The following is a 24,582-nucleotide window of genomic DNA, read 5'->3' as shown; positions in this document are numbered from 1 at the left end:
CGAATAAATCTGAATATCTGAGGGAGGGATCTGGGCCGGACCGGGGGGACTAAAGGAAAGCAAATTAGCAGGTAAGACCTAATTTTTCCTTCCTTAGCGTCCATCCAGACCGGCCCAGAATGTGACTGATGGGAAGTAACAAAGCAGTACGATCATGGGAGGGACCCTAGCAGCCCCGCCATCAAAACTTGTGCCCCAAAACCAGCTTGCTGACTTCTGAATACATCCAAACGATAATGCTTCGAAAAGGAATACAAAGAAGACCAAGTTGCCGCCCTACAAATGTCCTCAGGAGGCACGAGACACCGCTCCGCCCATGAAGTCGCTTGTCCTCTGATAGAATGTGCCTCAACGCCCTCCGGAACGGATTTTCCAGAAAGAAGGTAAGCTGAAGTAACCATTTCCTTAAGCCATCGGGAAATAGTGGACTTAGAAGCTATAAGGACCTAGTGCGAACCACCCAGCAAAATAAACAACCGAACGGACGCAAACCATCGGTAGACTTGACGTAATGCTTTAGAACCCTCTTGACATCCAAACATTTCAGGCGATGCTGCTCCTCCATTCCAGAAGAAGAATTTAGCACTGGCAGTACCACCGGCTGAGAAACATGAAAACGAGACAACACCTTAGGCGGAAAAGAGGGGACCGGATGCAGGAACACCCGATCCGAGCTGAACTCCAAGAACGATGATCTACAAGAAAGAAAAGTGAGACGACGCCTACACCTCTGCATAACAGAAATTACTCCTGCCGAGAAACGTCTCTTAACTAACCTCGCCCGCCCAAGAGCCAAGCTGTAAGACAAAAATCGACCAGGGTCTGGATGAAGAACCGGTTCTTGAACTAATAAACCTGGAAGGGCTGCAAACCTGAGAGGGGAACCGGCCAACAGATTCCGAAGATCAGCGTACCAGGGACTGAGAAGCCAATCCAGGGCTAACAAAATCATTGTACCCCTGAGCTATTATATTCTAGATCAGACTACCTAGAAGAGACCATGGCGAGAACACATAGAGGCGACCCTCTGGCCACGGTTGAAGCAGCGCCTCGAATCCTTGGACCCAGGGGGTCTCCTCGGCGACTGAAGTATGACGGCACTTTCGCATTCGCCGCTGAGACAAACAGATCTACTGACAGGAGTCCCCAGCGAAGCACGAGACTCTGGAACGTGTCGTCGCTAAACGTCCACTCCCTGATATTCAGAGAGATGCGACCGAGAAAGTCCGTCTGCATGTGTTCCACCCCTGCCATAAGAACCGCCGACAGATCTAGCAGATGACTCTCCGCCCAGCTTAGAAGAAGAAGAAGCGGCCTCTAGCTCCAACTGAAGACTTTTGTTCCTTCTTGGCGATTGAGATAGGCCACTGCCGTGACATTCTCAGACATGACGCAGACTGACCTGCCTTCTAGGAATGGACAAAAGGCTCAAAACGCCAAGTGTATTGTCCTTGACTCTGTTGATGGATCTATTTGCCTCCTCCGGAACCCAGAGATTTTGAGCACATTGTCCCAGACAATGTGCTCCCCAGTCCTTCAGACTGACATCCATCGTAACCATTGTCCACTGTGGAGCATCCAGCGGCCTTCCCCTGGCAAGATGAAGATAAAGAGGTACTGAGAGGGCTCCAAATCGAAGGAGGAAATGAGAGAGCTTCAAAACATCTTTCAACAGGGTTTACTACATAACCGAGGGTCAGAAGAAAAAAACTGGGTAACTGGCGAAGTACCTTGTAGCCTCTTTAGCAGTGACTTAGCGACAACCAACCAATTATATCGGTAAAGGTGAACTAGAATACCCTCCAACCTGAAAGTTGCAGCCACTATCACCATGAAGTTGGAGAAAGGTTGATGTCAGACCTGCAAGTTCTTATACCCAATAGAGCGCTACCGAGCACAGAACATGGACCAGGCTCTGCTTAGCGGCCGGACAACCCAGGAAGTCACCTGCGCTGACCGCCGTTCCCCAGAGGTTGAGCCCCTAGGTGCGGGCGGCCTGCAGGGCTTACGAGAAGGAGCAGGAAGCGGGGTGATGAACGTGACAGCCAGACAGGCAAGAAAGTTAATCCAAGTAAAGTTTGAGAATGGCAAAGACAAACCAAGCTCGGGTATCCATATAAAGCTATATAAGGGAAAGAGAAATGGGACTTAATATACCACCTTTCTGTGGTTTTTTACAACTACATTCAAAGCGATTTACATACATACAGGTACTTATTTGTACCTGGGGCAATTGAGGGTTATGTGACTTGCCCAGAGTCACAAGGAGCTGCAGTGGGAATCGAAACCAGCTCTCCAGGATCAAAAACCGCCGCACTAACCACTAGGCTACTCCTCCACTCCATGGAATACATGGTATAAAGAGCAGAGAGGGAAAATAAAAACCCCAACGGGCAGTGCCCTGCTAGCTGAGAACCCGGGGAACTGGGGTAGACCCCCACTGTAAACCCCTGCACCCAGAGAAAAGGAGATTTTTTTTTTTTTTTTTACCTAAGAACTGGTACGAGAACGGGTTTGCACTAGTAAGTCTATCATAAACGTGCCTACCTGCCATGCTGACCACCAAACTCACCCTAAACTGAAGCATCAAGGCACAGAATTGCCCCTTTTTGTGGCATTCTATGTTCTGAGTCCGAGAGACTGAATTTCCAGAACAGCCATGCATGAACAGCTAGAAGATATGGAATCTGCCTACGGAAGGAACTTCTCCTGGTAGCCAACCATTCTGAAAACCATGGACTCAGCGTTCCCAGAAAATTCTTTGATCTGCAAACAATTATCATCTCATAGAAAAGGCATAAGAGGGCCTTTAGCAAGATAACAGGGTGTGAAGACACAGGGTCACCCACCAGATTCGAGAGAACCATGGAACGCACAGAGATAAGAAATAATTAGTAATATGGAATTCATCCCTCCAGATGTTGCTACTGGAGAAAATAAGAGCTGAGAAGAAAAAAAACTCCCAACAATGCAACCGTGAAAGAAACCGGATGCTCTGCCTCGGCAGGACCTTCTGTAAAAATGGCGGTGTTTCCCGACGACACAAACTGCAGCTGTCAGAGGATAAACGCGCGGCATTTCAAAGCGAACCACCAAATCGGCTGAGCGAGAAGTCATCCAAACCTAGAAAGAAATGTGGCTGCCTCTCCCAAATTCAGTCTCTTCCCCCGAAGAGTCTGAGCCGCTGCAGGACCCACATAGTGAGCCAGCCAAGAGCAGGGAGGACTGGGGGGAGGGACCAAACCAGCTCCGCAGGCGGGGATGCAGCAAACGAGGAGGGAGACAAGATGGTGGCGGCTCCTGCCGAAATCGAGCCGACAATGGAGCTGAGCCTGCTGCTACAGAATCAGCTGAAATGGACCCCCTCCTCCCCCCCCTCCCCCCCTCCCCCGCTGCCACTGAGAACGAAGACAACGTCCCTACCCCTTCCCCCAAAGACGCTTCCACAGCGGTGCAGAATTTAAAACACCCCGCCACTGACAGACTAAACAGCGGTGGAGTTACTCAGCCATCACTATGAAATTATTTACATTTCTTTAAAGCGGTACACACAGTCCAGCACAGCAGATGCAAACCGCAGGGAAATGCTGCAAGGAAACAAAACTATCAGAGCTCTGACTTTAGGATTTTTTATTTTTTTTTTTTTTGTGGCTGCCTCTCCCTGCCTCTAAGGCTCTTCCCTCAGGAGCCTGAGGAAGCTAATAATGTACAGAATAGACTGACTGTACAGAAAAATTAACTGAGCTATAATTAATTTTTTTTTTATTATTTACTTTCAATGCAGAATCAATGTGGCTCTCGCGCCTGGCTTTCAGGACACCCTTCTGAGAAGGGGCTGAAGCAGTGCCAATTAAACTTCAGTCCCTAAATCAAACATATGGGGACTTTTTAAACAAAGCTCAGAAACAATATCAGGGAGGACAAGGGGGGAGGGACCCGGCCACCCGAGTTTAGCACCCCCAAGGCACTAAAAAGGCCCCCGCGGACCTCTGCCTCCACATAACAGGCTTTCTGCTTGTCAGAAATAAAAGGGTGCACAGAGAATAAACCCAATAAGAGAAAATATAGAAAAAATACAGAAAAAATAGAGAAGTACAAGAATGAGACTGAAGGGCTCACCACCTTCCACCTGCTGGAGACTGAGATTACTGGATCTTTCCCTGGCTGGCAAGGGCTCTTATTGGCTCTCTCTAGAGTCACAGTTTTTTTTTCTCAGTCTCCACCTGCTCGAAGGCGTGCACAACCCATCAGTCGCATTCTGGGCCGGTCCGGAGGGACGCTAAGGAATTAAGCAGTTAGCCCCAAACAGGCAATTTAGCTGGCCAGGAGCATAGCACCACCTTTTCGTAACCTTAGCATCACCAAAAATATTTATAACCACTATGACCAGATCAAGGTTATTTAGAACACCACCGAGATAAGTTGTTATTTGATGGCAAAAGTTTCTAGTATTCTCGCAAGACCAAAACATGTTCCATGGCCCAAGCAACTTTGTTCACATTTAGGACAATTGTCCATAGGAGAAATATGAGCAAGGAAATCTCTATAAGGAGAAAATAACCATATCAGACATCTATATTGCAGTTCCTGCAAAAACTAATCACATTCATTTCTTTAAATCTCATTAATATACTAAGAGCTTCACCAGTTACAGTGCCCAAATCTGCAAGGTCTCTGTTCCAAGAGGCAGCCAGTCAGTCAAAATCTCATGACAGGCTTAATGTTAGGAGAACTTTCTGATAAAAAGACAAACAGGTTTTAGATGTTCTAGTGAGCAATAAAGTTTCTGAGAATATCCGCAGCATCTTCATTCAGCATATTTGAATCTAGCGACCCAATATAATGTCCAACTTGGAGATACATATACCACTCATGTGGCTCAAGTAGTCCTTCTCCACAAAAGTCAAAGGATTTGCTATGTCCCAAATCTGAAATTAAATGACCCACTCTATTAATCCGTTTCTGATACCAGCTAATCAAGTGCTGCTCAGTATGATCTGGGCCAGGTCCTTATTACTCAGAAGGAGTAATAAAGTCTCCTCGGTTATATAAACCAATGAAGATGTCATCCAATTCCAACACTGGTGCATAGATTTCATTTTAACTACTGTCTCTCTTGTCCAGGAACTTGTTCCTCCCCTCCCCCAAGCCCAGAAAGGATCTCAACTAAAGGACCCCTAAACTATAGTATTCCACCCCCTTCCACTCATAACATACCTGGTCCCAGGGAAACATCAGAGGTCCTCCTTACTGCCACCATTTTGGAAAAGGTCAACCGTTCAGGAGATGACAATGACATCAGCTGAGATCAAGCTGATGTCTAACTTCATACGAACTGCCACCATTTTCCAAAACAGTAATGGTTAAGAAGGACACTTCAGCAAATGACAGTGGGTTGGTGGAGAAGTCTTGAGATGAACCAAGGACAAAAGACAGCCATCAAGGGGGAGGAAGTGACGTCAGCGTCGGGGATGGACGCATGATTCCGGAGCTCCGCTAGAGCGACGGTGAAAACGGCGAAAACACCCCTGAAAACCCGGCCTCCAGATAAGGAACACAACGGCCAGCACAAGCTTATGGCGACCCGAAAAAAACTAGACAAGTTTAAATTCACGGCGGAGAAGCGCGACGGAGCAGCGAACTCCGGCAGCATATCGCACATGACACGCGCCAAAATGGCGGCTGCAGACTCCGAATCGGAGACGGAGGGCCTCATGGAGCAACATGACAGCGATACGGAGATCACCAAGAAGGAAGTCGCTCGATGGTTTAAGGCCCTGAAAGCGGAGATGTCAGCTGTTCGCAAGACGATCAAGGATGCAGTCACTGACTTACAGAAAGACATGCGGGAATTTGGGCATAGAATGGAGCAGGCAGAGGGTGAGCTGGAGCACGTGGGAAGCGAAGTACAAGAGTTAAAGTCAGAAATTCAATCCCTGAAAGAGGATAAGGCTAAAATGGAACTGGACCTGGAGGACTTGGAAAATCGCTCACGGCGAAGTAATCTCAGATTTAAAGGTATACCAGATACTGATCAAAATATGGATTGTGCTAAAATCATTAGAGAAATCTGTGCCCTTATTCTGGGAGAGCTTGGAGAGACTCAGCAGGAACAAGGAGATTCTGCAATCCAGTTTGACAGAGTACATAGAAGCCTGGGACCCAGGCGGTCCTCCCAACCTCGAGATATAGTCGTCTGTTTTTCAAGTTATACAATCAAGGACATGATTTGGAGAAAAGCAAGAGCTAAGGGAGAGGTCCTCTGGGAAAACCAGAAAATTACGATATTTCAAGATCTGGCATTAGGCACCTTCCAACAGAGAAGAACATTCAAAGATCTTACTCAATATCTTCAACACTCCAGCATTAGATATAGATGGACTTTTCCCTTCGGATTATACAATTTACAGTTGGAGGTCAATCTCGGAGGGTGTCGCGGCTAGGAGAAGCGTGGACTATATTGAAGGATCTGGGCTGTAAGGATTTGCCACCAGAAGCTTCTGGATCGGCCTCTACAATGATGAATCAGTCACGCATGGCATCTACATGGCAGAGAGTGGGTTCCAGAAAGGAATCAGGTCCTCGAGGATCTCCAAAGAGGAGTGGGACCTGAGCACATGATCGTGAGAACTGGATGCATATCATACAGTGTTAATTATATAACCAGTTGGTTGAATATGTTTATATTAGGTGACAGTTTCATGTCGCTCCTGAAATGCTGTTAATAAATATGTTTTATGTTGGCTAGCAATAATATTAGGACACAAGAGAGAGGGATAACAGTTTATAGCAGTTGGGTTTTTCATATGCAGTCTAATAATAGTCTGCTCTGGCGAGGAGTTACTTCCTCAGAACCATCAGCTGGCAGGTTTTCTACCAGCTACTTCAGGGGGGGGGGGAGGGGAGGGGGGGTCAGGGGTTAAGAGTGGGTACATGGAATGTCAATGGGTTGAATTCCCCATCAAAACGCAGTCTTGTATTTCGAGAGGTGAAACGGCTTCATTGGGATAGCAAGGCATTGGAAGCAGTTAGAGGCACCCTCGGAAGAGGACTGGCTCTTGAAGCTATCTTTGATCGGTGAAATGGAGAAACTTACGGACAAGAGATTGGGACGTTATAATGAATCCTCAGAGTTATGGACTCAATATCGGAATTTAACTCACATGACATAAAAACTTAAATGTATAACCTGCTTGGGGGGGGGGGGAGGGAAATATTTTGGATTGTGTCAGTGACTGACTGTTTGATAAGCAATATGTTTGTTAATATACAAAATCAATAAAAAAAAAAAAAAAAAAAAGCCAGCCATCAATGATAAAACCGTTTTTATTTCTGGTACTTGTAAAAATATATAAAGCCCGACACGGCACCATTTTTCGGCATGGAGTGCCTGCCTGTGTCATAAGACGTAGCTATATCCAAGACAGTACTGAGGTATAACACTTATTGGGTCGCTACAGCGATTGTAAAACTGGTCTTTAAAAAGCCCATTAAAAAAACCTTGATGGTAGTGATGCGCCGATGGCAAACTTCAGTATAAACAGTATACAGAATTTAAGGACACTTCCCCAGGATCAACTATATAATACTTGTCCATTGGGGGTTACTAGAGGTTCAAGTGCTCTGTGTGCTAGGGGTCCTAACACCAGCAGGTCCTCAGTTTGGGACGTTAGAAAAATCAGTATCTGATACCCAATGACTTCCACTGGAGTCAATGGAACTTATGTCACCTTTAGAATTGACACAGTTATAAAATTTCAGCACTAACCAGAAAGCACATGTTTTTCTAAATCATCTTTAGCAAAAATTGCTGCATTGGAAGTGGCACTGGAAGCGATTTTGTCTGCAACTAATTAGTATGCAGGTACATATTATTTGCTAGCTTTGTGACAATTTTTTGTGCACTACAATACTTGCTACATCAAAAGTAATTGTAGTGCACATAAAATCAGTGCTAACAAAGTAAACCACTGCACCAAGATTAGCCCAGCAAAGCCATACTAAACTGAAGTAAACTGATTTATTTTGCATTATTTCTCTGCTGTTCAAGTGAGAAAAAAACAAGAGGAGGTCAACACAAAGCCTAATGGAAAATAGTGTACTGCATCATATTTTAAGCATAGATAATTAACCAAGTGACTGGTGAAAAATACTGTGTATGAATATAGGCTTGGGGTAAAGGAGTAGCCTAACAGCTACAGCAATCAGCTGAAGACCAGGAAAGCAAGGTTCAAATTCCACTGCTCCCCCTTATAACCTTGAACAAGATGCTTAAACTCTTCTTTGCTTCAGCTACAATCAGACTGCAAACTCTGTAGGGACAAGAAAATACCTATTGTACCTAAATGTAACTCACCCCAAACTACTCCTAAAACAGTTATTTGCTCTACTCAAAATCCCTAAATCCAAAAGTACTTTACATGACTGTTTAAAAAAAATGGCTGAATTGGGTGCCTTACAACTGGGTTAGTCATCCTTACACAATGTTACAGTAAGTGACATGTCAAGTATGTTTCTTTAGAATGATGTTCCTGGAGGTGTGGAGGAGTGGCCTAGTGGTTAGGGTGGTGGACTTTGGTCCTGGGGAACTGAGGAACTGAGTTCGATTCCTGCCACAGGCAGCTCCTTGTGACTCTGGGCAAGTCACTTAACCCTCCATTGCCCACCGCATTGAGCCTGCCATGAGTGGGAAAGCGCGGGGTACAAATGTAACAAAAAAAAAAAAACATCCAATGCTGGACCTCTTTCTTTTTCAGGACGCACTAATATAATTTTCATGTATTATCAGGTCAATTCAGAGGCGTAGCCAGACACCCAATTTTGGATGGGCCTGGGTCCAAGATGGGTGGGCAGAAGAACTCCGCCTTGTCCCACAAGTGATTTGGTCTCTCCCTCTCTCACCTGCATGCCACATTGTCTCTCAAACATCCCCCCTCCCCTGCATACCTTTTAAATATCAGATTGTCACTGGCAGCGACCAGCAACTAATATACACTGCTCATGTTGGCCCCCACAGCCTTCCCTCTGATGCAATTTCCTGTTTCCGCATAAGCAGGAATACATCAGAGGAAAGGCTGTGGGGCCGGTGCAAGCAGTATGTATCAGTCGCTGCTCACTGCAGGCGAAGATCTGCTATTTACAAGGTATGCAGGAGGGACAGTTGTTGGGAGTTTCCAGCTGGTGGGGCTTGGAGATCCCTGCCAACCACATCATAGGTGTGCTGCTACTGGGTGGGCCTGGGCCCCCCCAGGCCCACCCTTGGCTACGCCACTGGGTCAATTTACTATTGTTCTGCTGTTAAACACAATGCAAGTTGTTTATGTACACCACCTTGGGTGAATCTTGTAACAAAAAGGTGTTTTATGTATTTATTTTGAAGAGATTTATATTAAATAAACCAGATGGCCTGTTAACCTTTATCAGCAGTTAATCCATTGTACTTCAAGCACAACCTTATCCATACTCAATGGGTGCAATACGAAATTAGGAAAGAGGCAACAGATAGCACTTAAAACATTTGACTCTTACTTTTCATCTTTGCTAGTTACCATCATACAAAAAGATTCCCATGCAAGATTCATCATTTTAATACAAATGTATCACAAAGCAAATCAAGTGCTCTATAAAACTACAGGCTAAATGTATCTTACATACAGTGAAATCTGAATTCTAAAGCAGAAGGCAGCAAGCTAATGAAGGCCAGGTAGCTGTATCCAACTGACTGCACTACAAACTTGCAGAACACACCAAAAGCCACCTATCCATAAAGAATACTTATATAAAGTCAAGTTATTCCTTAACAAAAAAAAAACCATAATACTTTCATTGTTCGAAGCCACAACACTTGTAAGACAAAAGATACAAATGCCACCAGACTCTTCATTTTAGTTAAATATATATAGATATGCTTAAACAAGCAAAAAAAAACCCACACACACACACAAATCAAGGGCAGTTCTCAGAGAGCTAATCAAACCCAACCCTTTCCTACCCAAAGTGCCCCAGTCTGCATGTTTTTCCACAAACAATGTACCTAACGGGAACAGGAGTGTTCATTTTCCCACAATCACTAATTCTTTTCACGTATTTTGTCTCTACAAGACTACAGACTTATTACACGGAGAAAAGCCAAACTGCTTCAACAGGGGATACCGCAGTGATTTAAGTCTTACGGTGAAAGACAAAAAGATCTATAAGGCAATCCAGACAACAGATACTCGGATGAGCTTTCCTGGGATATTTGACCGTAGTGTTCTTCTCCAATACCCTATATAATAAAATTATTTGGTCTAGAAGGATTTTTTTCCACCAGACTTACCGGCATCATTTCGGGAGCTGTGTGGCGATCCCACTCTGTGCCTGGCGCACAGCTCCGCTCTGGTTCGCAGCTTAGGGCTTTTCTAGGCAGCTCGGAGGCGAAGCAGCTGCCGTACTTCCCCGCTCCTCGGCCAGAGCCAGGCACCGACAGCGCCGACTCTCCGCGAGGCGCGTACTCCCTCCTTATCGCTTCCGAGCTGCGAAGCGAAGAGCTCTGGGGCCGCCGGATTATTTACCACTCTGAACCGCTAGGCCTCCAACTCCCCTCGAGCGACAGGCAGGTACTGAAGTGGGGGGGGGGGAGGGATGGGAAAGACACAGCGCGCGCGCGGACACCAAGCGTCAGCCCCGCCCTCTCCTCTCTGGGTCGCTGCGCTCGCTGTGCGGTGGGGGCCCGCCTCCCACCTCCAGTCCGGGAAGGGAGCGAAGGACAAGCGCTAGACACGCAGGCGGAAACACAGGACAGTTTGTTAGGGCTGGTGTCTCAGATCCCCCTGGACGCAAGACCAGCGCCAAGCCACTTGCTCGTCTCCATAGTCCCAAGGTTCTAGTGTGTGTTGTGTGTTTATGAGGGAGGATGAGGGTTGACTTTCCTTCCTAAATGGCTCCAACAATGGCTGAAAAAGCTTGCTAGGCGGAAAACGCCGTCTTTCCCGTTCCAAACTGTCAATCCTGTCGTGACGTCAGCGCACCTCTGGCGGAATGCCTGGAATGCGGATAGAACGTTCGGCACGTTCCACCCCGCCCCTTTTCCTGTAGCAAAGAGGTGGTGGAGGGGGAAGTGGCGGTGGCAGCAGGGATGGCCACGTGCGCGGGGGTGGAGCTGTACACCTGTAAACACCCGCGGGACGAACAGGCTCATCCTGATAGTAATTACTTCCACTCAGGTGTCTTTAACAGGATGACTGTGTCGCTTAACATTTGTCACATTAATTGTGTGTTGCTTGTTTTGGTTTTATTATTGACAATCTTCTAAGGTTATGCATGGATCTTAAATTCCACTTCCCTCAAAACGGCTTCATAATTCTAACTCTGCATCTTTTTTACCAGGTAACATGGCTTACTTGATCACTGGTTTTATTATAGAACATACAGAGATTAGGAAACAAATTTGTAGGTAATACTTTTTATTAGACGATTTCAAATGCAGTTTAAAGCCAAAAAAACAAACAAACAATTTTGCCCTGTCTAAAGATAAAGATTCGGCAGATTTCTTTCAAAAATATATGCACTATTTTCTATTATTCTATGCCAGTTTTGTGACAATTTGTAAATATTTACATATAAATTTTCATCACTTGGTGGAAGATGCAGGAAGGCTTACAGTATAGCTGAACATCGATTTCTGAACATGTAGTTCTGCCATAAGCGTAATAGCATGGAATGGAACCCTGTCATAATAGCCCTGACAAAATAGCCTTGTAACAAAATAAGCCCTTGACAAAATGGCCCCTCCCACAAAATAACCTTTGACAAAATAGCCCCCTTGACAAAAATAGGTATCTCTCAAACTATTTTTATTACTTAAATTGTATCAGCCAAGCCACAATATCTGGTATCAATGCAAAACATATGAGAATCAAAGAAACTGACAGAAACATGCCAACATGCTAAAAGAAAAATATATATATTAAATTTAAAAAGTAATAAAAATAATAAATAATAGGCCATCAGAAAAAAAGTTACAAGGTTGTTGTCAAGTTGTGCACATACTGTTGCTAAACAACAGTCTTTCCCAACATCTTAAAAAGACAGTCTTAATATAAAATGGAACAATATCCACAACTACAGAATTATAAAAATATGTATTCTTAAAAAATGGCACTCCTTCTGAGAAACGTGTGATGTAACTCTACATCCTAGCCTGCAATAGACGACATCAACACATTACTAGCTTAAAAAATATATATGCCCGACAAAATGCTCCTACTTTCTTAAAAATGCCAGTAGTAAAAATAAAAAAGGGGGAGGTGGAAACTAATGTTATTAAAAAAAGCATTGTACCTTAAATAAATAATACAAACTAACATTCTATATCTGAAAAGACCCGACACACTGAACAGATTGTGGCATAATCGAAAGAGATCGGTACAGCTTAAGTATCTCAAACAATAAAATTATGCTTCTTTTTAAAAGAACAAACAATAGTACAACTGTAAACAGCCAAAAAATATAGAAAGACACTCACCGTTAATGCTGCGATTGCAAACATACACTGGGAGTGGAGCACCACTTACTAATAACAAAAAATGGCATGTTTGAACAGTGCATTTAAACTGAACCATGTAAACGCTAGTGGCTCAGTATTCTAAACAACTGGTGGCAGCTAGTAATGGGTAAGTGAGCATTGCCTGATCGGGCCATTTTGTTGAGGGGGTGCCTAATATGTCGGGACGTTTTGTCGGGGGCCATAATGTGGGCAGGCCATTTTGTCAAAGATTATTATGTCAAGGGCTTAGATTTTGTTTTGTTTTTTTGTTGTGGCTATTTTGATGGGGCTTTTTAAACAGGGCTCTTTGACAGGGCTATTTTGCCTCAGTACTGCATGGAATACAGTTAGAGTTGCCAGGTGGCCAAAACTTTTCCAGCCCCATTCGTGCCCAAAAGAAGCCCAAAAATAACCCAACAGTTTTGACACCCTAAATAGCTAAATATTAATTTTAATATATATTAATGTATTTTAAAACTATGTTAATATTAATAATGTATTTTCAAACTATATATTAATTATTATTTATTACTATTACTATAATGTTTTTTCAATCTATCTTCATTTTTTCATTTTCATAATAAGTAGACTAACATAAATTTGTATAAGCACTTAGCTTAAATATCAAGATCCCAACAGGAACGCTGAAATAGCCCAGGAACAGGACTGGACCCAGACAGACAGAGGCCCAGCACTTGCTCAACTCTCCCAGGACAGGGGAGGGGCACTGCAACCCCCCCTCCCCCACTCTTTTAGACCGACTGGGGAAAGGCGCCTGTAGTCCCTGGTGCTGAGACCAGGCCAAAGTGCAGCCTGGGCACTCAGTGGCGGCCTGTGCCGGTCTCCGGTTTGCGGGAGCCAGGACACAACGCGCATTTGCCTCAGGTACAAAACAGATTGTGAGCCCTCTAGGGACAGAGAAAGTACCTGCATATAATGTGTACAGTGCTGCGTACGTCTAGTAGCACTATAGAAATTATTATTAGTAGTAGTAGTAGTATTTGCCCGCAGAGCAGGTACATCTCAGGTCCTTACCATAAGATCCAGCTCTGTCACTGAGCCCGGAGTGGCCTGCTCACCTCCGTCTTCCTCTCTCCACAGCGCAGTGAGGGAAATAAGCAACAGCTGCCTCTAGTCTCACTTCTCTCCTCCCCCTGCCCTGCTGACAATGGTAATGGGGGGGGGGGGGGCAAGGCATTTAAAGCTGGCTGGATCCCATCTCCCTTGGAAACCCGTGGACTGCAGCAGTGAAAACTAACAAATTTGCGACCTGCGACTTTTAACAAATTCCCACAGGAAAACCGCGGAACTGGCAACTTTGCACACACAGCCCGCAGGGGCAAAGAGGAAGGGCTGGCCCTAGCTCAGAGCTAACAGCCAATAGGGAAAGCTCACAAGGAGTCAATCACAGGATTTTGCAAACTATATGTAAAGCAGTCCTCAAATACAATGCTAACTATGCACAGACAATGCAATTGAATACAAATAATACTTATATTAAATATACATAACAATATACCCTGTCTCCATTAATACGAGGTGGCGACACAAAAGTAGAACAGGCGAAGAAATCTATATGAAGATTAATTTATTCAACCAACCATGCCCATTAATATGAGGGCAAAACATACAGTTTAGACTACATGCACACATTTACATCATTTAAAGAACAGGTATAAATTTGTGTGTTGGCATTTGTGCATTGTTTGGGCTGGTTGTGGGAGCCTATTTTATAAAGTTAGATAGATGCTTATGTTGCCTTTATAAAACAAGTAGTTCACACTGCTGAATCAACATCTTACTATACAAAGAGTGACTGACGTGCCACGAATGCGCAGAACAGCACAGCTGTTCTGCGCATGCATCACGTCACAGGTCTGTCTCGCGCATTCGGCCACTCCACCCAACTGCCTCCGAGGAGAGGCAGGACCGACGCACACCTTTGCTTTGCTGTGCCCCATGTTGCTTGCCTTCCCACACCCCCATGTAGGCATGAATGGACCTCTTCCAATGGAAGGGCCGAAGGCTTAGGGTGCTGCTCCACTTTTGATCGACCAATTCCCCGCCTAAAGGGCAGGCTGTCCATGTGAAGAAGCAGACGGCGGCCATCCGTCCTCCCCCTAGCTCCGGTGTAACATGGTATGGTTGGATGGAATGTTCTGATCTCCCTTTTTGGGTGTTTCAAGATGTCATTGCTGGGTGGTTTGCACTCAGGGCTGGCGCGGGGGAGTGAGGTGGTGCTGGTGGAGCGGCACAGGCTGTTGGTTAAATTCTTTCTTTTTCTCAGTTTCCCTTGTCTTCTTTTTCTCAGTTTCCCTTCTCTAGAATCATGTCCACCCCGGCCAGACAACGGCTCATGAGGGATTTTAAGCGGTAAATATTCGCTGTACCTGCGAAAAGGGTGTGGCCAGTGGTACCTGGACCCTGGTGCTTTCCCTGTGGGCCCCCAATTCTCTCTCCAGCATGACAGAACACTATCAATGCCTCTACCGAGGGCCGGGACATAGGGAGAACACAGTCAACCAGTGCAGACTGTAGCTTTTATTTTTTGTTAAACAACTGAGAAAGGAGAAAGAGGCAAGGAGAGGAAGCAGTGCTGGGTTAGGGGTGGCCAGGTGTACTCTCCAAAGGTGGCGCCACTCAGCCGAACTCCCCACAAGCTGAACTGAACCCCAAAGGCCAGGAACTAACAGCAGAAGAAATCAGGAGCTGGGAAAGATCTGTCTACTCCCCTGCTGCAGATAGGCATTTAGAGAATACTCTCTCTCTCTCTCTCTCTCTCTCTCTCTCTCTCTCTCTCTCTCTCTCTCTCTTTCAGACAGACAAACAAACAAACAAACAAACACACACTCTCTCTCTCTCTCACACACACACAAAATATTAGAATAAGGGATATGGGAAATCAAATGTCACACACACACATACATATAAATTTACACACACACTCTCACGCACTCACTCACTCGCTCTCTCTCTCTCTGAAAACAAACTCACTCTCACACAAACACACACACACACAATATTAGAACAATAAGGGACATGTGAAATCAAATAAGTCACACAATAACAAGGTTCAAATTCAGTTTACTGAAAGAACGTAGTATATAAAAGTGTACTGTACACATCCACTCTCATTTCTTGCTTTGGCTATTTCATTACATGTTTCACATTTCTCCTTAAGGTAGCTTTTAAATTACATTTAAGATATAAAACATCTTGCCCATTTTTAATGGGCTTAATGGCTTGTAGTAATATATATGAGACTTTTTAAGAAAAGAAACAAAACAAACAAATTCTTATGGACCTATAAGGAGTTGAGCACGCACCAAGAAAAGTAGTTTCTGGTAATGTGTTGTTTCTTATGGTCTTGTGAAAGTACATTATTTGGATAGTCTTTACAACATAAGTATCTTTTTAAATCTCTCACATACACATATTGTTATAAAATTACTCCTATCATGGATAGTCGTTATTCCCTGGGATGTACAATCTAGAGCTTACAATCAACAGACAAGACAGGCTGGCAAGACCTGTAGGTAAAAACACATGCCCACACGCCAAACAGGCTTTCAGGTAAATAGTGAACTCATGACTGGGTTATCAAATGGGTTATAGGCAAAATCATTGAAGGGCAACTTTAAAGAGAGTGAATTTGCATATACAAATAATATACTGAAAATTAAACCAACTGATCTTGGTTGACCTATTAAAATAAAGTGTTTAGTGGGGAGCTAATAAATCACATGCCATTGAACAAAAATATTACATCCTCCCTATAAAGTAAAGGTGCTAGCAACATACTAAACAGTATTCAACATCACTGCTGAATGATAGCATTTTTATAAGAGAATCAAATAACTTATGAAATCACTGGGAGATATATGGAACAGCAGAAGAAACAACAACAAAGAAAGTAGCCAGCTGTCTTCCCCCACCGTTTATTACCCACTACCATACTAAATACCTATTAAATATAGAATCATCGCAACTCTAAACTACAGCAGTCTGGATCCCAAAGACACTGAACTTGTGCACCACGCTCCAGTCCACCTTTTTTGCTCAGGGGCTGTTCTGCGGACATGCAAAATCCTGGATCTGGGCATATGTAATAAAAGTGAATTTTAAATATTGTTTTTCAACTCTGCCTTGACCGACCAGTGCACTCGGGGTCTGTATCTTTAATTAGAAGTAATTCTGTTTAACTTTGATTGTGTGAGAAAAAGTTGGAACGTAGAAGATAAGACACAGCTCTAATTAATTTGGTATGTGAAGAGGGGGATGGCACTTGTTTTCGAGTTCAGACTGGCCACCTGGACTTGGAAACGTGTGACCACATTCCCACAGTATGGCTTGTTTACCTATTCTCAAACATTCTGTAATTTTCCTTAGCTCTGAACATGAGTTCTAAGCCTAATAAAAGGGGGAGTTTCTTTTAGTGAAATTGGGAGCTCATCTGTGAGTAATGTACAAACTGCGCAGAGAACCATGTTTCCTGGTCAAAGAAACTCCTGGCTTTCGCTATGAACAGGGCCCCCAGCTGATGATAAGAGCCTGGATGATATAAGGACCAGTGATGATTGTATATCGTTTATTATTGCTTCTTTTCCTAGTCAAGGAACGCTTAGCATTGCTTAGATGTAGAGACCAGTGATGTAATGATTGTTTATAGATAGGTATTGTTTCTTGTTAGTTATATAGCTAATCATTGTGTGTATATAGCTTAATCATTGTATATGTGCACAATTTTGGCCACGCAGCCAAACTGCGCATGCAACTTAATAGTTTAACAAGCCAATGAGTGCTAATAATTGGCCACTAACAAGCAATTATCGGCACTAACTGGCACTAATTAGATTTTACATGCAAAACTTTCTAAGCATATTCTGTAAAGTAGTGTGTGTGAATTCTAATGTGCAGATTACAAAAGGGAAATTGCCAAGGGATGTGGCCATAGGCATTCCTAAACATTACATGCACTGAAATAGAATATGCCCAATCTGTGCCTAAATTAGATGTGAGTATTCACACTAGGTTTTCATTGGTGTAAAATGCTGCAACAAAATTTTAGGCACATGGACAGGAGATATATGTATTTCATAAACTGCGCCTAACTTTAGGTGAGGTTTATAGAATAGCACTAAGTGGGTATTTTTTCAGTATCAAATTTTTAGACACCATTTATAGAATTTGATCCTCTGTGTAAACCAGTCAACACAGTGAAGTTCTGAGAAACGAACTACAAACTATGGCTTCCTTCAAAACCCAGCACATGTAAACTCTAAGGGGGCTGTTACTAAAGATTAGCGCATGTTATCTGCAGCAATGCCCATAGAAACAAATGGGTCCTGTGGCAGGTAACCTGCTAATCTTTAGTAAAAGACCCTCTGGCCATTAGATATTTTTTTCTGTAATACACAGGCACAGACTTCATCTATCTATCTATCTATCTATCTATCTATCTATCTATCTATCTATCTATCTATCTATCTATCTATCTATCTATCTATCTATCTATTGTGGATGCTTTCCAAAGTGCTCTGCTCAGACAAATGGTGATGGAACCCATGAGGGAGGGAGTGACGCTGGATCTGGTGCTCACAAATGGGGATAGTGTGTCAAATGTCCGAGTGGGTGCACACCTGGGAAGCAGTGACCATCAAACGGTTTGGTTTGATATGACAGCTGAAGTGGAGGGCGGCCACTCTAAACTCAAAGTCCTGGATTTCAAGCGTGCTGACTTTAGTAAAATGGGGGAATACCTGAGGAAGGAGCTGATGGGCTGGGAGGACGTACAAGAAGTGGAAGGACAGTGGTCCAGGCTGAAAGAAGTAATAAATAGGGCCACAGACCTTTATGTAAGGAGAGTAAATAAAAGGAAGAGAAAAAGGAAACCGATATGGTTCTCCAAGCAAGTGGCTGAGAAAATAAAGGCTAAAGAGTTGGCTTTCCTGAAATATAGAAAAACTCAAGAAGAGGAACACGGAGAGGAATACCGGATGAAACTGAAAGAAGCCAAGAGAGACATACATCTGGTGAAGGCGCAAACGGAAGAACAAATGGCTAGAAATGTAAGGAGGGGCGACAAAAATTTCTTCAGGTATATTAGTGAAAGGAGAATGACTAAAAAAGGGAATTGTGAGACTAAAAGATACAGCGAACCGCTATGTAGATAATGATGAAGAAAAAGCCAATTTGCTAAATAGATACTTTTGTTCTGTTTTCACTGAAGAATATCCTGGAGAAGGACCACGAGGGACTGGCAAAAGTACATTTGAGAATGGAGTGGATATAGCACTGTTCACGGAAGAGAGTGTGTATGAACAACTTGGAAAGCTAAAGGTGGACAAAGCCATGGGACCGGACGGGATCCACCCCAGAATATTGAGGGAGCTCAGAGAGGTTCTGGCGGGTCCTCTTAAAGAATTGTTTAATAAATCCTTGGAGACGGGAGAGGTTCCGAGGGATTGGAGAACGGCGGATGTGGTCCCTCTTCACAAAAGTGGCAATAAGGAAGAAGCTGGAAACTACAGGCCGGTAAGCCTCACCTCGGTTATTGGGAAAATAATGGAAGCGATGCTGAAGGAAAGGACAGTGAATTTTCTGGAAACCAATAAGTTGCAAGATCCGAGACAACATGGTTTTACCAGAGGGAAATCGTGCCAAACGAATCTCATTGAATTATTTGATTGGGAACTGCAGAATTGAATCATTAACATGCTATAGATGTAATCTACTTAGATTTTAGCAAAGCTTTTGACACGGTTCCCCACAGGAGACTCTTAAATAAACTCGATGGGCTGAAGATAGGTCCCAAAGTGGTGAACTGGATTAGGAGCTGGTTGATGGACAGACGACAGAGGGTGGTGGTAAATGGAGTTCGCTCGGAGGAGGGAAAGGTGAGTAATGGAGTGCCTCAGGGATCGGTGCTGGGGCCGATTCTGTTCAATATATTTGTGAGTGACATTGCCAAAGGGTTAGAAGGTAAAGTTTGCCTATTTGTGGATGATACTAAGATTTGTAACACAGTGGACACCCGGGAGGGAGTGGAAAACATGAAAAAAGATCTGCGGAAGCTAGAAGACTGGTCTAAGGTTTGGCAGTTAAAATTCAATGCGAAGAAATGCAAAGTGATGCACCTAGGGAGCAGAAACCCACGAGAGGCTTATGTGTTAGGCGGTGAGAGTCTGATATGTACTGAGGGGGAGAGGGATCTTGGGGTGATAGTATCCGAGGATCTGAAGGCAACGAAACAGTGTGACAAGGCGGTGGCCGTAGCGAGAAGGTTGCTAGGCTGTATAGAGAGAGGTGTGACCAGCAGAAGAAAGGAAGTGTTGATGCCCCTGTATAAGTCATTGGTGAGGCCCCACCTGGAGTATTGTGTTCAGTTTTGGAGGCCGTACCTTGCGAAGGATGTTAAAAAAATGGAAGCGGTGCAAAGAAAAGCTATGAGAATTGTATGGGATTTGCAATCCAAGATGTATGAGGAGAGACTTGCTGACCTGAACATGTATACCCTGGAGGAAAGGAGGAACAGGGGTGATATGATACAGACGTTCAAAAATTTGAAAGGTATTAATCCACAAATAAATCTTTTCTGGAGATGGGAAGGCGGTAGAACGAGAGGACATGAAATGAGATTGAAGGGGGGCAGACTCAAAAAAGATGTTAGGAAGTATTTTTTCATGGAGAGAGTGGTGGATAGTTGGAATTCCCTCCCGCGGGAGGTGGTGGAGAGGAAAATGGTAACGGAATTGAAACATGCGTGGGATATACATAAAGGAATCCTGCTCAGAAGGAATGGATCCTCAGAAGCTTAGCTGAAATTGGGTGGTGGAGCCAGTGAGGGGAAGAGGGGTTGGTGGTTGGGAGGCGAAGATAGTGGTGGGCAGACTTATACGGTCTGTGCCAGATCCGGTGGTGGGAGGCGGGACTGGTGGTTGGGAGGCGGGGAATAGTGCTAGGCAGACTTATACGGTCTGTGCCAGAGCCAGTGGTGGGAGGCGGGGCTGGTGATTGGAAGGAGGGGATAGTGCTGGGCAGACTTATACAGGCTGTTCCCTGAGGGAGACAGGTACGGATCAAGGTAAGGTATACACATGGGTCATCTTGTTGGGCAGACTGGATGGACCGTGCAGGTCTTTTTTTCTGCCGTCATCTACTATGTTACTATCTCTCAACTCCAGAAGCTATAAATGTTGTCCAAGAAGCATTCCCAACCATAGATAGAGGGGAGGGCAAAGCCAGGGACACATATTTCAATACAGAGCCTCTAGTTGGGGGAGAGAACTAGCAGCAGAGTACAAGGTGTTGCCATATGCTCCCCTGCGCTTATCCTGCTAGCACCTTCTGGGGCCATCTTTATTAAATATAGGTACCCCATCTTTATTTCCCATCTGAATGGGTAAGCTTGGGCCCCCATTGAGTGTGAGCCCAGGAGAAGTTGTCCATGGGCTCCAGATTGAATGAGGAGCAGAAGCTAGGTTTAGTATTTTAACTCAGGTCTGCTGGGGCCGGTGCTATTTAACATATTTATATAAATGATCTAGAAATGGGAACGACGAGTGAGGTGATTACATTTTCAGATGACACAAAACAATTCAAAGGTAGCCTATAAACTCAATATTTTCTGAGGAGGATTAGCAACTGTTCTTGTTAAATTACGGTCAAGCATCATTTTTTAAACACATCGCCATATAAACTCTGAAATATCACCTATGGGTGAAAGTTATACATCAAATGTTACCGTCAGTAAGGAAAGCTTTTTTGATTGTGCTAGGTATTACTGAAAAGAATGTACATCCTTACATTACAGAATAATGTACACCCTGCCTTTAAGGGTGTGCCTGGGAAGTTAGCAACTAAAGCAACATAGCATATCATTAAGCAAGAAGCATAATACAAACAAAAGAGGTCTGTAAAGTACGTGTTAAGATTTATGATGTTGAATTAGAATACATTAATTCATGCGTTCTGAGCAAATGCAAGGGTAAATGCTATTAGTAGTAGTAGTAGTAGTAGTAGTAAATGCTCTAGATGAACCTTCAGCTTTCTGTCGCCTTAATCAGGCCCCTAGTTCCCACTCCACCTAATAATTTGCTAATCAAACTGATCTGTCATGATCACTCCAGCAGCACCCCTCCCTGAATTAACTTGAAAAAAAAAAAACAGACATAAAATGCTAAACATTAAATTCTGTTTAATATTTACAGTATAAATATCATGCCCCAGATTCTATAAACGGCGACTAAAGTTGCACGTGCAAATCAGCATGTGTAGCTGATTTGCTTGCACAGCTTAATTGCTTAACAAGCCAATCAGTGCCAATAATTGGTGTTAACTAGCCTTAATTAGGATTACGCACAGATAGTATTTTATAACAATACCCACGTGCGTAAAATTTGTGGGGGTATTCCAAAAGTTGACATGCATAAATACAGAATTCAGCCGAACCACACCTAATTTAGACGTCGGCATTTACACCAGCTTTTAGCAGGCGCAATTGCTGGCACTTAAAGTTTGCCACAGTTTATGCTCTAAGCACTATTCTATAAAGGACATGTCCTTTATAGAATACAGCTTATCACATATAATTTTTGGACCTGATATTTGGGCGCCACTTACAGAATTTATCCCTGTGGGGTCAATTCAAGAAAGGTTGCCTAAAGTTAGGCGTGAAACTATCCCATGCTAAGCGTAAATTCGGTAACGACAATCATGCACAGAATTGCCTTTATTGAATACTAGTGTACCTTGGCATTTACACGCCAACAAAACATGTAGGTGCAAACAATTATGTCATGTCGATTGCAGGTGTAAATAATGTTATTTTATAAGTGCTAGGCAAGCCCTTGCCCTGCCCATCTCTGCACCCCCTTGCACTTGCATGTGATAGAAACTACACACTAACATTACAGAATACTGACTAAGTGCATTTATATGCATTGTGACAAATGCCAATGAAGTGCAATTAATGGCAATTATGGTCTAATGAATAGCATCACTTACCTACATAACTGCTAGTATTTTATAACCTTCGCACACAAAAATACTCACAAAGCATGTAAATTTGCACACAAGAATATAGAATGAGGGGTAATGAGAGCACACAAGAATATAGAATGAGGGGTAATGAGAGTACATTCCTAAAGCCTTTTATTCGGATAACCTAGCCGTTAAACCCGTAAAAACGGGCAAGTATTGCAGCCCTCCTCTCTCCCCTGGCCTCACCCCGTCCACTGATCCTCCCCCCCCTCCTCCCATGTCCAGCAACCCTCCTCTCTGCCCTGCTCTCACCCCATGTCCAGCAACCATGCCCTCTCCCCCCTGCCCTCCCCCCATGTCCAGCTACCCTCTTCGCCGCCGCTCCCTCCCCCCTCCGTGCCGGGCCCCCTGCACTGACCTGACAGCGCCTCTCACCTCCGTGTGAAAGCGCTACAGGCAGCAGCAGATTGCTCTGCTGCTGCCTGCGGCACTTCCACACGGAGATGAGAGGCGCTGTCAGGTCAGTGCAGGGGGCCCGATACAGAGGAAGGCAGGAGCGGCGGCGGGAATGGGGGGGAGGGGGGAGGTTGGTGTGCGCGATGTTCGTTTCCAGGCGGCAGCGTCCGACAGTGACTCCGACTCTGTTTCCCTCTCTGTTCCGCCCTCTGACGTCATGATGCCTTGACGCGAGGGCGGGACAGAGAGGGAAGTCTCTGCTGCGCATTTGCAGGTGAGTCGGTCACTTGCCGTTTGATGGTCTATTTGAAAATGTCCTATACCCTCCAAAGGTAAAAGTATATGCTGATGTTTTTTTTGTTTAAGTTAAGGTGAATTCAGGATCTATTGATTTGCTTTGACTGAAGCTGCAATTTACTCCTCTCTATAAGCTGCCGCCCTAGGCAACCACCTAGTCTGCCTGATGTTTAAAACCAGTCCTGCACGCTACTCACTTATCTGTCAGCAATTATGTTTCATTCCTTTATGACAGTCTGGGGTTTGTTCACTGATCTCTATCTGTTTGGTTTCTTCTCACAGTCTCAGTGAGTCAATGGCAAGCTACTACAGCTCATTGCCCACACATTCATAAGTGTTTAGTTTATCTTGTTACGTCATGTTTAGTGCATTGAGCAAGGCTTTAATTTTGGATGACTGACATCATCCCTGTGGGCTCAGCAGCAGAGTCGCCTCATGGTTCTCCTGATCCACCAGCTATTATGTAGCCATTATCAAGAAAATGTATTTGCTTTCAGAGTTTTGTTCTCCATTCCTATCCAAGCTGGACTTCTAGAAGCTTTGCTCTCACTGTATCTAGTTTGCTTTTAATTACTACCCTAACATATATCCGGGTGAACTTGCTGACAAGGTGTCCACCCTCGGTAATGAGTGTAAGTGATAAACTATGCTGTTTAATAATACTTGTAGCTAGGGTGTAGAATCCTTTGATCCAGGATGTGCTGGTACAGGTTCCCAGAACTCTTTTGTTAAAATATTTTATCAAAACAGCAATTTCTCACTAATGCAGCAGAGATAGTGAGAGTCTTTGTATAACACATTTGGTAGCAGACACTGCTTAGAATTCTTCAGTTACATTAAATTGTGACTTTAGGTATTCCTAGAAGGAGTTATTTCTAGAGATTAAAAAAAAAAAAAAAAAAAAAAGATATTATGATGGCAATAAGATTACCTTTGCCTCAGAACATCAAATGTTGTCAGGACCAGTTCACAAACGTTTCTAAGACAAAACATTAACAATCTTGTTTTCCTTGTCTGCAGTACGGTTTAATCTGTTTACCTGAAAAGTGTGTGTGACTATTCCCTACATACTATGTTTAGCTAATTCAGTAAACTAAAAATAAATCATCTACCAGCTATAAATAAAATAAATGAATCATCATACCTGGTTGCCCAGAAAAGATTAATCACAGTTCACTCATGTTTCAAACATTTATTTGCATTATCATAAATATATAAGAAATCTCAGTTGTTAACATGTAAACGTTTGCAGGACAAAAACAATTACCATATTGTTTGTTAGAAAATGAAATCTCGCTTAATGCAACTCAGCCACATTTGGA

At 43.8% G+C, this 24,582-nt stretch overlaps 1 protein-coding gene across 1 annotated transcript in view; it reads right to left on the bottom strand.

Annotated features, from left to right (window-relative positions):
* The window catches only part of PPP1R13B (protein phosphatase 1 regulatory subunit 13B), a 164,510-nt gene extending 153,521 nt beyond the window's left edge, over window positions 1-10,989 (bottom strand). The window contains exon 1 of the mRNA XM_030215555.1: window positions 10,319-10,989. Within this exon, the coding sequence (XP_030071415.1) occupies window positions 10,319-10,327 (9 nt within the window). The 5' untranslated portion in view covers window positions 10,328-10,989. The remainder of the gene's footprint in view (window positions 1-10,318) is intronic.
* Window positions 10,990-24,582: the final 13,593 nt, after the last annotated feature.

This window comes from Microcaecilia unicolor, chromosome 9 (assembly GCF_901765095.1).
Source record: "Microcaecilia unicolor chromosome 9, aMicUni1.1, whole genome shotgun sequence".
NCBI classification, from domain to species: domain Eukaryota; kingdom Metazoa; phylum Chordata; class Amphibia; order Gymnophiona; family Siphonopidae; genus Microcaecilia; species Microcaecilia unicolor.
Note: the sequence above shows the minus strand (reverse complement) of the source record. Positions and strands in the feature narration are given on the sequence as shown.